This window comes from Delphinus delphis, chromosome 4 (assembly GCF_949987515.2).
Source record: "Delphinus delphis chromosome 4, mDelDel1.2, whole genome shotgun sequence".
NCBI lineage: Eukaryota > Metazoa > Chordata > Mammalia > Artiodactyla > Delphinidae > Delphinus > Delphinus delphis.
In genome coordinates, this window is record NC_082686.1 from 53,724,279 (window position 1) to 53,739,763 (window position 15,485).

Below are 15,485 nucleotides of genomic sequence, written 5' to 3' on the forward strand. Positions count from 1 at the left end.
GTGCCCCGATCCAGGAAGATCCCACATGCCGTGGAGCTGCTGGGCCCATGAGCCATGGCCGCTGGGCCTGCGCGAGAGGCCGCGACGGTGAGAGGCCCGCGTACCGCAAAAAAAAAAAAAAATTTGTAAAAACAGAATTTCAAAAGATATTTACAATGTTAGTATAGCCTCTTTTTTTAATAAATTTATTTATTTTATTTATTTATCTTTGGCTGCATTGAGTCTATGTTGCTGCGCGTGGGCCCTCTCTAGTGGCGAGCAGGGGCTACTCTTCGTTGTGTAGGCCTCTCCTTGTGGTGGCCTCTCTTGCTGCGGAGCACGGGCTCTAGGTGCGCAGGCTTCAGTAGTTGTGGCGCGCAGGCTTAGTTTAGTTGCTCCGCAGCAGCAGGTGGGATCTTCCTGGACCACGGCTCAAACCCATGTCCCCTGCCTTGGCATACAGATTCTTAACCACTGAGCCACCAGGGAAGTCCCAGTATAGACTCTTAAAGCAACTCATTAAATAGCAAATTTTTTCTCTGCCTTCTTATGTACAATATAACCAAATTTCACATTTTATCAATTACTTAGAATTATCATTATATTAATTATACATGCCATAGCTGCTCCTGATGTGGGATATAGGGAGTAAGGAGTATGGATTTAAAGACATTCTCAAACACTTGCTTTCTATATAAAGTAGATGATTAGCTTGCTTTTTGCTCATCTGCACTATTCTTATGAAATTGAATATGTTGAGCTGTTTGTCCTTCAGGGCAACAGAACACCATGAACTCTTTGAAGAATAGATTAATAAATTAAAGAGTGAAGTAATCATCCCTGAACTGCTTTACTTGCCTGCCAGAAAAATTATCTTCTTTGCTTGTGCTTCCAGTATCTTTTGAGTTGTCAGCACCATTCAAAACATTTCTTAAGATTCCACCATGCATGTCATTTCAGATCACCTGTGTTGTTTCTCATACTGTCCTCTCCACGCCCAAACCAAATGAACAAACTTGACTGTATAATTTTGGATTAGGGTCTGCAATAACTGTCAGCCCTGTAACAGGTGTGAGTTCCAAGATGCTTTTGTGCCTACAGAGCTATTGCTTTCTCCACTCGAATGGAAAACTGTTTCAAGCGCTGACTTATATGCCAGTTTTCTGACTAGGATTGGATCTGGCTTCTCAGTTTCAACAATCCTAACAGGGTTCTAAAACAAGCCTACTTTCCCTAGGAGTTGGACCCTCTGTCCCTCCTGCCAACAGCTGGCTGGAATCCTGCTTCAACCCAGATGGACTCCCACACTCCGGAAACCACACAATCCCCATCCACCTGTCTCCATGGCACTACTGCAGGGAAACTCAGGCTGAGGGGCCCCCACCACCTGATTTGAATCTCAGGATATCAATTCAAGTCCAGATGGAGAACAAATTTGCTGCATCAACTTGGATCCCAAATCGGATTCCTGCCACCATCCTCACAGGCAAACCCTCTGCTGAGAAGGTTTCCCTAGTCCTGGCACTGCCTGTTCCTAACTTGTTTTTCTCTTGCTCCAGGCCAAACAATTGAGGATTCATCATGCCACATGACCCATCCTACAAAGTTTATTACGATAAATACCTTTGGCAGCCTAATGCTCTCCTTCTCTCTGGCATCTTTCATTAATACGCTGTCAATGAAAAGTACCCTCAGATGTACCCAGTACTTTTCTAGGATACTTTGGGCTCATTACTAATGCCTCACCAACAAAATAAAAAGAGATTCTCTACAGCTATGATACTGAGTTAAAACAATGAAATTTGTACAGTTTACGCTGTATAAAGTCTGTTTGTGACACACTGTATTAGTTTACTCCACCTACCATAATAAAATACCACATACTGGGTGGGTGGCTTAAGCAACAGAGAGGTACTTTCTCACAGTTCTAGAGGCTGGAAGTTCAAAATCAAAGTGTTGGCAGGTTTGGTTTCTCCTGAGGCCTCTCTCCTTGGCTTGCAGATGGCTGCTCTCTTGCTGTATCCCAACATGTCCTTTTCTTTGTGCAAGTGCATCCCTGATGTCTCTCTCATGTGTCCAAATTTCCTCTTATAAATAGGATACCAGCCAGATTGGATTAAGGCTCACCCTAATGGTCTTATTTTAAATTAGCTGCCTCAACAACAAGGACCTACTATGTAGCACAGGGAACTATATTCAATATCTTGTACTAACCTATAATGCAAAAAAAAAATCTGAAAAAAGAATATATATATATGTATATATATACATATATATGTGAATCACTTTGCTGTACACCTGAAACTAACACATTATAAATCAACTAAACTTCAATTTAAAAAAAAATAAATAAATAAAATCAATAGCCCCATTAAAGGCCCTGTCTCTCAATACAGTCACATTCTGAGGTACTGGTGGTTAGGGCCTCAACATATGAATTTCAGAGGGAAGGTGGGACAATTTAACCCAAAACACATGAAATAATATCCTCTTCACAAGGTCTTAGTATACTGCTTTGAAGAATGAGTCACCCATAGTAGACCTCTTTTAGAGGTTATTAAGTGGCTGAAAAACTATTTCAAACTTTTAATCTTGACCTCACTAGGAACCTGTGAGATAATACTCACAGGCAAAATGAGTAAAATTTTACCATCAAATCTGACTTTCTGAAATGGGCTGGACAACAGTGAAAATAGTTACTGTACCTGATAAACCTCTAGTCTCTAAGTTGTCTTTAAATGATGCTTCAGAAAGAAATATCTTGGTCTATCCATGTACTAGTATGTTTTGTTTACACTACAGTCAATTATATTCCTTTAAATGTTTTAATGCACATTTCAAATTGCCAGATGTTTTATGTCATGCTAGCCTGGAGTATGGACAAACAGAAGATGGCTCCCAGTAGCAGTGTGTTCACTAACAACTACCACTGGTATAAAATTTGACAAGATCTGAGGAAAAAAGGCTCATTTTTTTTTTACTGAAAAAATGATCAGAAAATGGTCACTATTCAAAAACAAATTCTATGTAAAGACCCATTTTCATTCTGTGGTTTTTAAGGATTGAGTTTTCTCCCCACTGGCTATGCCACTTGGAAATGCCAAAGTTTCCCATCCCTCAATTCAATCCTTCCAGTTAGGGCACTGGCTAATCTTGGATGTGGAAGCATTTTAGAATCCACGCAGTGGGGAGGCTCCTGTAAGGCAGCTGGCACTGCTCAGCTGCGTCTGTCACCACTGCCATGCAGCCTGCAGGGATACCTGCCTGGCACACAGCCCACTGGGGACCAAGAAGAAGCGGGGAGCCCGCACTGCTGGCTCTTCTCTCCCACGCTGTTCCTGAACCTTGCTCCATTATTAGTGCTGCTCCCAGCTCCTGGGCTCTCCTGTTCCCACTGCTCCTATCGTTCCAGCTCTCTGCTGGGCTCAGCTTCTCTTTTTCTTTCCATCCTCAGGCTGCAATGAACATTTTCATAATAGAACTTTGCACCCTGGTGAAAGTCTATCTGTAGAACAGATTCCTTGAATTGGACTTGTGGGGAATGCTCGATACTTTTTTAATGCGTAAAGAAGAAGCAAAGGTGATGCACTAAGAAAACCCTTTGCTTTCCCATCACTGTTGAAAGAGCACAGGTTTCTATATTATTCTAAGTTTTGTTAAGAGCATTTGTGGCCATGGGAGGGGTGAGAAGCAGAGAAGAGTCCAGAGAGGAAGAAAAGAAGGAAAAGAGAGAAAAGAAGGTGAGAGGGAACTGGAAGGTTTTCAGGCAAAAGAGGGGAACAGTTGGTAGGGAGGAAAAAATTTAAACTATGTCCAAGCACAGTGACGTTCACTTCCAAAATTAAAATTGTCTGCTGGTTATGGCTGAAAACCCACAATTCTTTTTTTAATCTTATTTTCACCATCATAGTCTTCTCAGGCTGACATAATTACCTTTTGGGGTTTCATCAGCATTTGGCAAAATTACAGCATCTCAATTTCAAAAACGTTTTATTTCCAGAAAGGAATCTAAAGCCTCTTATGTTTTAACACATGGCAGGTGCTTAGCTGTTAACAACTAACTTTTTACCTAAAGAGTGACATAATTAACCCAAGCATGTTACGTTCCCATCACTGGATGTTGTATCACTAATTTTATTTTTTAGAAATCAGGCTTCATTTAATAATAAACTAGCATTTGAAATTATTATTAGCATCATGGCAAATCTACCCAAGGTTACCTTTCACAGAATAGCCGCCTGTTGTTCTCAGTAGGTTTTGCCCTGCAGCAGGTGACAGATGGTCCATGTGAGGATAAACACTGGAGAAAAGAAAAAGGAAAAATATCAAAGCGGATATACTGTGTCTTTTTTGAAAGTAATTTATCTTTTGATTTCATGTTCACATAAGGAGGCAAAAATTTATGGCTATCCTGTGATAAGTGTGGTAAAGTAGCAGGCTCCTGATCTCAGTGATGATGCTGGGCAGGGAATGGCTCATTGTGGCTGCAGAGGAACAGGTGGTCCTTAGATTTTTAGACTCAGAAGTTTAATTGTATCAGCTCAGTTGGGGAGATCAGGCCTTGGCAAAGAGAGAAAATGTAACCAAATTCTGAATAGGCTGCTTTATAAACCTGTTGCCAATTGGTTAACTTACAATGAGAAACATACTTTTGAATGAAAGAATAGTTTTCTCCAGAATGAAGGCTTTAAAAATATATATATTTACCAAAATGCAATTATATGAGCTTGGACTCAGAGCAAAGGGGTTAACATGATAAAAACAACAGCACCTGCTCAGAGTACAGTCTCTGTCACAGCTACTCAACTCTAACTTTGTAGTGTGAAACAGCCATGGATAGGGCAGGTAAAGAAATGGGCAAGGCCATTTCCCACTATAACTTCATACACCAAACAGGCAGCACGCAGGCTTTGGCTTTGGCTCAGGTCTGCACTACAAGTCATATGCATGATCATATATGAGAGATTTATCACAACTCTGCGAGGTTAGCGTTATGTATTTCATGGGTGAAGAAACTGAGGCTCAGAGAAATTAATCGACTTATTACCTGAAGTGACACAGGTAATAATGCTAATGAATTTTTCAAACCAGGACTTCCTATTTCAAGTCAGATTCTGTTGCATCAAAGTTGGCTACTCTGGAGGTAATTCCACTGAGGCAATAGTAAAGTCATTTTTCTTAATTCAAAATATTTGTATCGGTTGAAATTATCATTTTCCCAAGAGAAACACCAACATTTTAATCCTCAAACTCCATTATTTTTCTAAACTCTGTGAATATTTTAATATTTACTCACTGTGATTGAGCTGCACAAAGAAAATAGCTTCTTAAATTCTTTAAATCTGCATTTATTTTTTTCACAACCTCTAACCATGGGTAGGAAGATTTTTTTTTTTTTTTCAACTGGTCAGTTAAAGTATTTCTGCCTCTTCTTGTTTCAACAACCCTTATTCAGTCTTTCCAAAGTTCAACTTCCTATTAGGGCTTTTTAAAATTTGCCTCTTTCACAGAATTTAGTCTTTTAAGGTAAATGTCCAGTCTTTCAGATTTACCCCCTTAGTCCTCTCAAGTTTATATGAGTGTGTGAGGGGGTTTGACCTTGTCCTCATAGAAGTAGGTGAAGGACACATGAAAGGATGGTGGAGAGATTCATTCCTCAGATCCATGAGGTATCACCTGGATCTCTATATTCCCTTATACAGCATATATGGAGTAGTCTCCTCCCCAGATTGGTGACTGCTGATGGGCAGGTGGCTGGACCAGGCTTTTGGGGTGACATGCTGGCACCACTGCTAGGACCCATAAGGACTTTTCACCCAGTCTCAAAGTCCCTACCTATGGTGGCCACTCTGTCTTGATCCCTGGTCTCTGCTACCTGCCAGCAATTTCAACATCTCTTCGTCACTTCATTGGAGAAATTCTGGGATCCCAGAACGCCGTGCAGACCATCTACCTAGCTGCCTTACAGCAAGGATATGCATAACCACTCCATGCCAAGCTGGAAGTATCTGAGGGATAGAGGCTCAAAGGCTTCCATTCAGTCTTGCCAGGGAAGCATGACCAGCCTGAATGGACTCAGGCCCCGCATACCCATGTGAATATATCAAGTCAACTCTTTTTTTTTTTTTTTTCAATTTAGGCAGATAGTAAGAGCCCTTATTCCTCATCTACTCACTCTCCTCTCTGTCCTCTCCTCTGCCTTCCTCTCCCCACAAACTACCAAGACAAGCAGCAGTTTTTCTCTCCCTCTCTCTCTCTGCCCCTGCTTGATAAGGACCACCTGAAAATGGAACTGCAGTCCAGTTTCATCAGCCTCACTCATGTTATGCTTCATGAAGAAATAAAAGAGTGTAGAAAATCCTCTGTTTTACCAAAGCCAGGCTTTTAAGTCTATTGTCTTCTGTAAACTTCTATCTGTATAGTGTCAGAAACTGAATATTAATTCACTCTCTTTGATTTCCTCTTCTGGCATTCTTAATCCCTACCTGAGATAGATACACTTCTAAAATTGGCTAGGAAATTGAATGTGGATATCACACACACACACACATTTAAAAAATATAAATTCTATTATATACCATTACAGTATAATATTAAGTTTCCATATTCCTAAAACATTTTTCATTGTTCAATGAAAGTTGTGTGCTTCCTGAATACCCGAAGAAATAAACCTGTATTTATTTCCAAATGGAAAGCTGTACTTCAGAGAGAGTACAACGTTTGAAAATTTATGGATTCTTTTAACAGCAATAATAGAGAACTGCACATTTTCACGTTTTCAGTAGACTGTATTTGTACCCTAGTCCTCATTCCATAGACTTCTGCAAATAAGAGAGACTTTTGCAGATAAGAGGAAGGGTGTGTCTAGAAACTATTATGTCAGACAGCCCGGGCAGCATAATAAGAAGTTCATTTGTGGCCTTTATTAGAATTCCCACACCTGAGAACCTAGATTAGAATTCAAGCCACTGAATTAACACATGGCACTTCCATAAAACCTAAAAGGCAAAATTTCAGGTCTCTGAGGGGCACGAGGTCTTAACTTCTTGTGGTAAGAACCTCTTAACTTTCTAGAGTCAAAACTAAAATAATTTCCTCCTACTCTTGGCATCACAACAACCATCTTCTCTGATCCACTCTATCATTTGACTATTTTATAGGTAGAAACTTTACTCTGTAACTTTAATTTTTCAAATCCCTTTTCTGAAAGCATGTTAATTTAACCCACTAATGCTTCATTAAATGAATAAACCAAGTATAATCCCCATGTATAAATGAGGAATCACACACATGTTTTATGATATATCCATGTGCTACAAAGAACTGGAATTAGAATAGTTTCCTAAGTTTTAGAAGAGTTCACTGCCATTATCACAAATCATGCATCTTCTTACATTGCTTCCACAATTTGTTGGTTCACCACATAAAGAACTATTATAAAGAGTTATTAAGTCTGCTCTTGTCTTTCTCTTTCCAAGCCCAATTTCAGTGCTAATGTAGGGGATAGAACTATTACCTTATACGCTAAAAATTTTATAATTTTATTGTGAAGTTTTCTTTGGGGAGTCATGTGACTGTGTTATATTCAAATTTGTGATATGAGGTGTGGTAATGAGGGGTTTGTTCTCGTTATATTTCTAATTAAAGTTTTCTCTATAGCTCCTTTTTTCTGACCCTTTGATCATTTTTGTGATATCTGAGCCTTTCCAACATTCCTATTAATTAGATAAACTCGACAGTCTAATAATGTTTTGAATATTGCTTCATATTTTGCCCAAATATGCGGACTAATCCCTGATTTTATTTTTCCTTTATTACTCTTTTCCTGCTTGTTTTTGAGATGCTTTTGTTGGACTGTTCATTAATTTCTACACCAAACTTTATCATAAACTCACATCTCACATCCTATGTTTACTCCTGAATTTACATCTTTCACTGTATCTTGAAAATATAACCAACTATTTTTAAATTCTGGAAACAAAAGATACGACATTAACATTACACTTAAGCTATCAATGATTAACTTATTTTTGGCTTAACTCAAATTATGGTATTTGGAGAATTCGTGTTGCAACACAAAATTTTTGAATCTGTGTATGTAGAATGACATATCAAATGCACTGTTTTTAAGAAAGTTAAGTGTCTCCTCGTCATGAGATACAAGAAATACATGGTTAGCAAGTGTTACTTGCTTTTGACTAGCTAAACTGCCTTATTAAAGTGCCAAGAAGAACAGTAATTTCTTGGGAGCAAATACAGTTGCACAGAAAGAAATTCCACTTTCTGAGGAATCCTAAACTCTTTTAGACCCTGCTGTTTTTAACAAGATACTGAAACACCTGACCCATCTCTCACTCTATTCCATAGTCCTTCTCAGGAACTAGGACTTATGAGGTGAGATAGCACCTGCCTTTTTCCCACCTTCTTTTTAGAGTTCTTTTGCACTTCCCACAGTAGTGCATCCTTACTGCCTTGTTAATCACCTCAGACTACTCAAGCAGACAAAGCTCTCATCTTCTTAGTGAACAATGGGTAAGCATTAACTGGAATTACATGAATATCTGTGTTCATTTTTTCTATGAAAGAAAAAATAGAGGCGGTCTTTTCCACCACTAAACTGCCAATGCCTAGCACAGTGTCTGGCTGTGTGACATCTACACACATGTTTGTTACATGCTTCACACAGTGATGCTATTCACATGCAGAAGAGACTCCTCGAATTTTCAAAAGATTAATTTTGATTCATATATACATGTATATGTTCTATGTTCCTCTTTTAATAAAACCAGATGTTTTTATTCTTAACATTCTCAACATTCTCATTTGTAAAATCTCTCTTACCTTTCTTTCCCTTGATGATATGATCTTTTAAGCTTGCTGATTCAGACTCATGCCAGTTTCCGTTTTCTCATCAACAAAATGGTGAGCGAACAAGAAACAACCTCTTCCTCACAGTATGGTTATGAGGATTAAATGCAACAATACATACAAAGCATTGCCCCAGAGTACATTTATTCAAAATGCCTATAGGGCATTCCCAATGCTCAGTAAACATCAGCTGCCTTTTTTCTCCTTCTCGTTTTATTCCAGCTACAAAAGGAAATGCCATCTTTTCTACAACTATCTCATTAAGGTAAAATGAGACTCTCTATTTAAACAAAGCCCTTCCTTACCTAAGAAAGTAACCAAAGTCGTCCGGTTGTGCTAAACACACACAGCAGTTGTGTAGGTGATGGAGAGCTGAAGTCAGTTCAATAAATCATGAAAGAATACGAAGTTTAACAAAGAAGAGTTTAATTGGGAACTGTATACATCCATCTGCTCTAGCATCTTTTACTGAGTCCCAATTATTACTGCCTGAGGCAGATAAGCTTTAGACTAATCTGAATGAAGTGAGATGTGACATTAATTGTTATATTTGAATTCTTACTAGATTAGAAATTGTGCAGCTACACACATGGCACATAACAACTTCCAGGTCCTCTTTTTCTTTTCTTTTTTTTCTATTTTCAAGAGATTATTCCATCTAGGGTGTTGCTGTGCTATTAAAAAGTAAACCTTGCATAGGATAAAGTGTTCACTGAGACTTTGTTTCATGTGAGAGAAAGGGATACGGACTCTACCAGACTAGTAACAGCCAGATGCAGTTCGTGTTTACCTTCTCAAATGCAGATTATAGACAGATTACTGTCTTTTGCGGTGAAAAGAAAAAAACAAAACAAAACAAAAAAACCTGTCTTTGGAAGAACTGATCTCCAGGAACAAAAGTAAATTCAGACAAAAGGGAAAATTAACCAACATTTAGAAAGCATGAGGTCAGCCACAAAACTCTATTGGTAGGAATTTTTATTCATATTTAATAGATAAATAGGCTCATGGAGGTTAACTGGAAGTCACACAGCTAGCAAATGGATGAGCAGAGATTTAAATTCAGCTGGGTTGGGTTATTTTCCCTTTCAAACATGGTTCATTCTACTGCTGCTCCCTGTTTTATGAGCAACAAACTCAGAGGACTGTGTTTAGGATCAAATTGATACTGTAGATGAAATGTGCTTTGAGGGCTGAAGGATGGAGGTGTCTAGGCATATGGACATCCCCTGATCCAGTTTCCCCTTCAGTAAAATGTAATGTTGTGAAAATAAAATTGGAGGAAGTTTTAAGGACACTTTAGAAAGTTAAAATACTATAGTGTATCTTTATTCCGTTCATGCTTGTTTATAATAAGGAAGCAGAAAGCCACATGCCTAGAGACCATCCTTCCTTCCCTCTTACCTTTCCTCCTCACTGCTCTCCCCCATCTCCTCCTATCACAAATTCTCATGTACATATACTTGAAGACAGTGAAGTCCTTAAAAGAAATTTCCAAGAAAATAAAAAGAGAAGGTGAAGAGAAGGATATTTAAAGTCTTCGAGGAGGAACCAACCTGTGTTTCATATCTTGGGGCAGTGTTCTCAGAACTCTTTCAGAATTACAATAATATCATTACTTATTTGATTTACAAGCTCCTTAAGCACAGAGGTGGTATCTTAAGGTTCTTTGTATTCCCAGTATCTAGCACAGTAAAGAAAACTTAATAAATATTTATCCTTGATAGGGAATACATGCGTGTGTATGTGCACGCACACACACACACACACACACACACACACACACACACACACACAGACTCATGCATTGATAGCGAATTCCTCGTCTATAAGAATTTTGTTGTACCCATCTTGAGATAACTGAGGCAACTATGGTAAGTTTCAAAAAGCATGTTAGAAGCCCTAAAAAAAAAAAAAAAAATCATGTTAGAAGCCCTAGATTTAGTAGGAGGAAACCAGAATTATAAATTCTAATGAAGAGACCAACAGGTAGGGAGAAACCAGAAAATATAAAGACAAGGACACAGGGAGATCAGCTCAGTGCTTTGTGACCACCTGGAGGGGTGGGATAGGGAGGGTGGGAGGGAGGGAGACGCAAGAGAGAAGAGATATGGGAACATATGTATATGTATAACTGATTCACTTTGTTATAAAGCAGAAACTAACACACCATTGTAAAGCAATTATACTCCAATAAAGATGTTAAAAAATTAATTAATTAAAAAAAATAAAGGCAAGGAAATATTTTTATTTCAGGAAGAAAATAGTGTCAAACTCTAAAGTGAGCTCAAATACAATATATAAGGAAAAGTGTCCAATATATTAAGCAACAAGGAGGACATTGGTAACCTTCTCAAAAGCAGTAAATTGATTCAGTCTTTGCTCATATGGCTATAGTTTTACTTACTGAAATAATGTCTAAAATGTCTAAATCATCTCACAACTGATTTAGGTAGAAAACCAAGATGCCATAATGAATGCATTCACCCATTCAACAAACATAAACCGAGCACTCACTAGCTCTGTGCTGGGCACTAAGGGATAAAATATAGATAAATATCACAGACTTTCAGGGCACCATTCATTTATCATTTTCTTTTCAAACTTCTGTTTGCATCAAAGTAAGTTTGAGGAGCCTTTGGAAAACATATATTCCTTTGGGTTTTCCCCATGAAGTGAGTGAATCTGAATCATCTATTTTAAGATCAAGGTATCTATATTTTTATAGGCTTCAAAAAATTCTAACGCACATCAGTGTTTTAAACCACTAATACATCATCCCTCTAATAGTCATAATGTAAAGCTAAACTTATGGTTTCTGTTCGTATTTCAACAAGATGGAGAAATAAGATGGCCTAAAAAATCTCCAGCTCAAACATCAGATAGAATATAATACACAGCTGACCTTTCAAGAGAGAGCAAAAGACTTCTGCTTCTGGATAAAATGTATGGGATGAAAAAGACCTTGATCCTAGTGGTAACAACCAGAAAAAAACCTAACAAAATAAAAGTCATATTTTCAATGTGACAAAGGAGTCTTGATAAGCTGACAGTCTCCATACCTGGAGGTGGGTATATGGTCTAGGTACAGCTGACTAAGGAGAGAGATGCTAAAGATGAAACAATTACGTGGGAACGGGAGAGGTCAGACAAGCCCTGAATGATAGTGTAGACTGAACTGGAGTATAGAAAAGTCCCAAGTACAAGAGCAAATTGCTGAGCCTGACAATTCTCTCCACCAACTCTATCCTTAAAATTCTGCAAAGAGAGCTTCAGTGGAGAAAGGAATAGAAACATAATCCATGCATTCTCACGGTGACCGAACTGCTGAGTCATACAGGTATAGAATCCAAAGACTAACCAACATATTTGAAGCTGCAGCCAACGGACTCCCAGCTCACATATTTATGAGATTTAAAGGGAATGAACTCAATCTAATAAAAGCTGTGACCTAGCCTCAGCTCAACACAAGAAAGGAATTCAGCTCTCTAAACTACATAACGAACAATATGACACTTCAATCTCTACTTTTTATGCACAATATCTGGAATAAAATTCTTAAAAATTTCAAGCAGGAAATTCAGTCTAAGTAACAAAGAACGGATGGTTTAAACAGAAAATAAATAATATGATGATAGACTTACACCAAAATCATACTGATATCTATGTTAAATGTAAATAGACAAAATATTCCAAGTATTAGTCACACATTGTCACACTGGATTAAAAAGTCAAGAACCAACTGAATGATGTTTGCAAGAGACATACTTTAAATTTAAAGATACAAATAGATTAAAAGGTAGAGAAAAGATAAAATAATCATAAGAAAATGGAAGTAGCCATATGAATATAAAAAGTAGACTTTAAAACAAGAAGTGTTGCCAGAGAAAAAAAGCTCATTTTGTAGGGATAAAGGTCAATTTATCGAGAAAAAAAAATTCTAATGATATATACATCTAATAATACAACTTCAAAATATATGAAGCTAACAACTGAGAGCACAGGGACATAATCTTGCCAGTGGACAGAGCAAAGGTTCCAAGGAACTATAAGTTAGAGCTGCTGCTAGGCACTTTGGAATTGTTGTGTCCAGGGATCAGCAGTCAAGGAGTTACTACCATATTGTCCAGGGTAATTAACCATGATCGACAGGAGGAGTAGAGATGGTTTTGCACAATACGGAAAGGGAAGAATACATGTAGAACCCAGGTGATCCACTTGGATGGCAACTGGTACTCTTTTGTCCACTGTAGCAAGAAATGAACATAAGCAGCAACTCTGGCCTGGAAATAATTCCCAGAGTTTCAGAGCCCTCTGAAAGGAAGATTTGGGTCACACCACCAGGTAAGCTACTAAGATCCAACACCGCATTAGCAGAGGGTGAGGGGAATTTGGAATGGAGAGTGGAAATGGTAAAAGATGAGAATGGTTTTAGCCCCAATATCAACTGCAATTATTAAAGCTGTAGCTTATCTCACTAATCTGCTAAGTTTCCTCTCAGAAAGATAAGCCCGGGGCTTCCCTGGTGGCGCAGTGGTTGAGAGTCCGCCTGCCAATGCAGGGGACATGGGTTCGTGCCCCGGTCCGGGAGGATCCCACATGCCGCGGAGCGGCTGGGCCCGTGAGCCATGGCCGCTGAGCCTGTGCGTCCGGAGCCTGTGCTCCGCAACGGGAGAGGCCACAACAGTGAGAGGCCCGCATACCGCCAAAAAAAAAAAGAAAGAAAGATAAGCCCGTAGGAATCATGGAGAAGCTGATCCCTGAACTTGTATGGAGAAGCAGATCTGTGTGATGTAAGGGATAGACTATGACAGTCATAAAAAAAAGTACCACTCAAATTTCCAACTGTAGTGACTACAACTGACTGACACCCCCAGCTGCTATGCTTTGAATACATCACTGTATCCTGGCCAAGGGCATGCTTCCACTGAGCTGCTCCCAACCAGTGACTTAGTGCAAAAGGATGTTATGGCAAGCACACTCCAGTGATTTGGGACTCCTCTGACAGACTATTTTGGCACAGAGACTCTACACTGGCCTTGCCAAAACATTCATAAAACGGCACTGCAATCTAAGGCTTTCTTTCTTCCTTCCTTCTTTCCTTTTCTCCTTCACAGGGATCAGACAGATCACAATCAGATGCTCGCCCAGCCTCCTCCAGCTCCCTTCTCATTTTCCCTCACAGACGGAAATCTCCCAATGAAGCTCATGAATGACCAATGCCATCTTGTCTTCTGTTTCTCAGATGACTCAGATTAATGCTTAATCTTTAAAATAATGTTTATATAAAATTTTGTTCAATTAAATCGAATCCATAAGTTTGATCATTTTTATACCAATAGTAACTAGGTTTTCGAGTGTGTCAGCTAGACCTTAATTTTCAAGATCTTTAGGTACCATAATAACTTATACTAATATCATCTTGAGTTAATAAATAGGTAATTACCCATTGATTTCTATGGGAGATGATTTCTATGAAGGACTGATTACTGGAAGATTGATCACTTGGCATAAGAAGGTGTAAAGGAATATAAGGTTTTTTCCTTTATTCATGTACTTTGGTACTGTTAAAACTTCTTCTATGTTACAGAAAGTTCTCAATTATCTACCATTTAGTTTTCTCTGAGAAATAGAAGTTAGCATCAAAAATATTAAATACATAAAATAAAAAATTTTTACATGTGTCGAACAGCTCATACAGCTTAATATCAAAACAAACAAACAACCCAATCAAAAAATGGGCAGAAGACCTAAATAGACATTTCTCCAAAGGAAACAAACAGATGGCCAAAAAGCACATGAAAAGATGCTCAATATTGCTAATTATTAGAGAAATGCAACTCAAAATTACAAGATATCACCTCACACCAGTCAGAATGGCCGTCATCAAAAAGTCTACAAATAACAAATGCTGGAAAGAGTGTGGAACAAAGGAAACCCTCCTACACTATATGTGGGAAGGTAAATTGGTGCAGCCACTATGGAGAACAGTATGGAGGTTCCTTAAAAAAACTAAAAATAGACTTACCGTATGATCCGACAATCCCACTCCTGGGCATATATCCAGAGAAAACTCTAATTTGAAAAGATATATGCACCCCAATGTTCACAGCAGCACTATTTAGAATAGCCAAGACATGGAAGCAACCTAAACGTCCACTGACAGATGAATGGATAAAAAAGATGTGGAATATATATACAATGGAATATTACTCAGCCATGAAAAAGAATGAAATAATGCCATTTGCAGCAACATGAATGGACCTAGAGATTATCATATTAAGTGAAGTAATCAGAAAGGATATAAAAATTCCAATCCAAAAATCCTTATAAATATTTTAGGCTAAAGTAAATTCTTTAGACTTAGTTGCTGGTCTATACTGTATGCCTCAAGATTTGCCAAGAAAATGCAAGAAGACATATATAATTGATTAACACTATTGATGCATCTTAGTAAGGAATCAAACAAGATCTAATGAACTAGACATTTTTGTGATCAAGAATAAGCTTTAGAGATTATTCATAGTCACAGGTGATTAGAGGAAGGAATATTTTGGGGAAAAAAATACCCCACAACTTGGAAATAGTTAAAAGAGTGTACTTGGTATCCTTTCAGTGGAGTGCTAGGCATTGCCTAG

The 15,485-nt window shown here is 38.3% G+C and overlaps 1 protein-coding gene across 1 annotated transcript in view; it reads right to left on the reverse strand.

Moving 5' to 3' along the window:
• The window catches only part of LOC132424053 (SCAN domain-containing protein 3-like), a 372,285-nt gene that overhangs the window by 300,400 nt on the left and 56,400 nt on the right, over positions 1-15,485 (reverse strand). The window contains exon 2 of the mRNA XM_060009867.1: positions 4,200-4,279. Within this exon, the coding sequence (XP_059865850.1) occupies positions 4,200-4,266 (67 nt within the window). The 5' untranslated portion in view covers positions 4,267-4,279. The remainder of the gene's footprint in view (positions 1-4,199; positions 4,280-15,485) is intronic.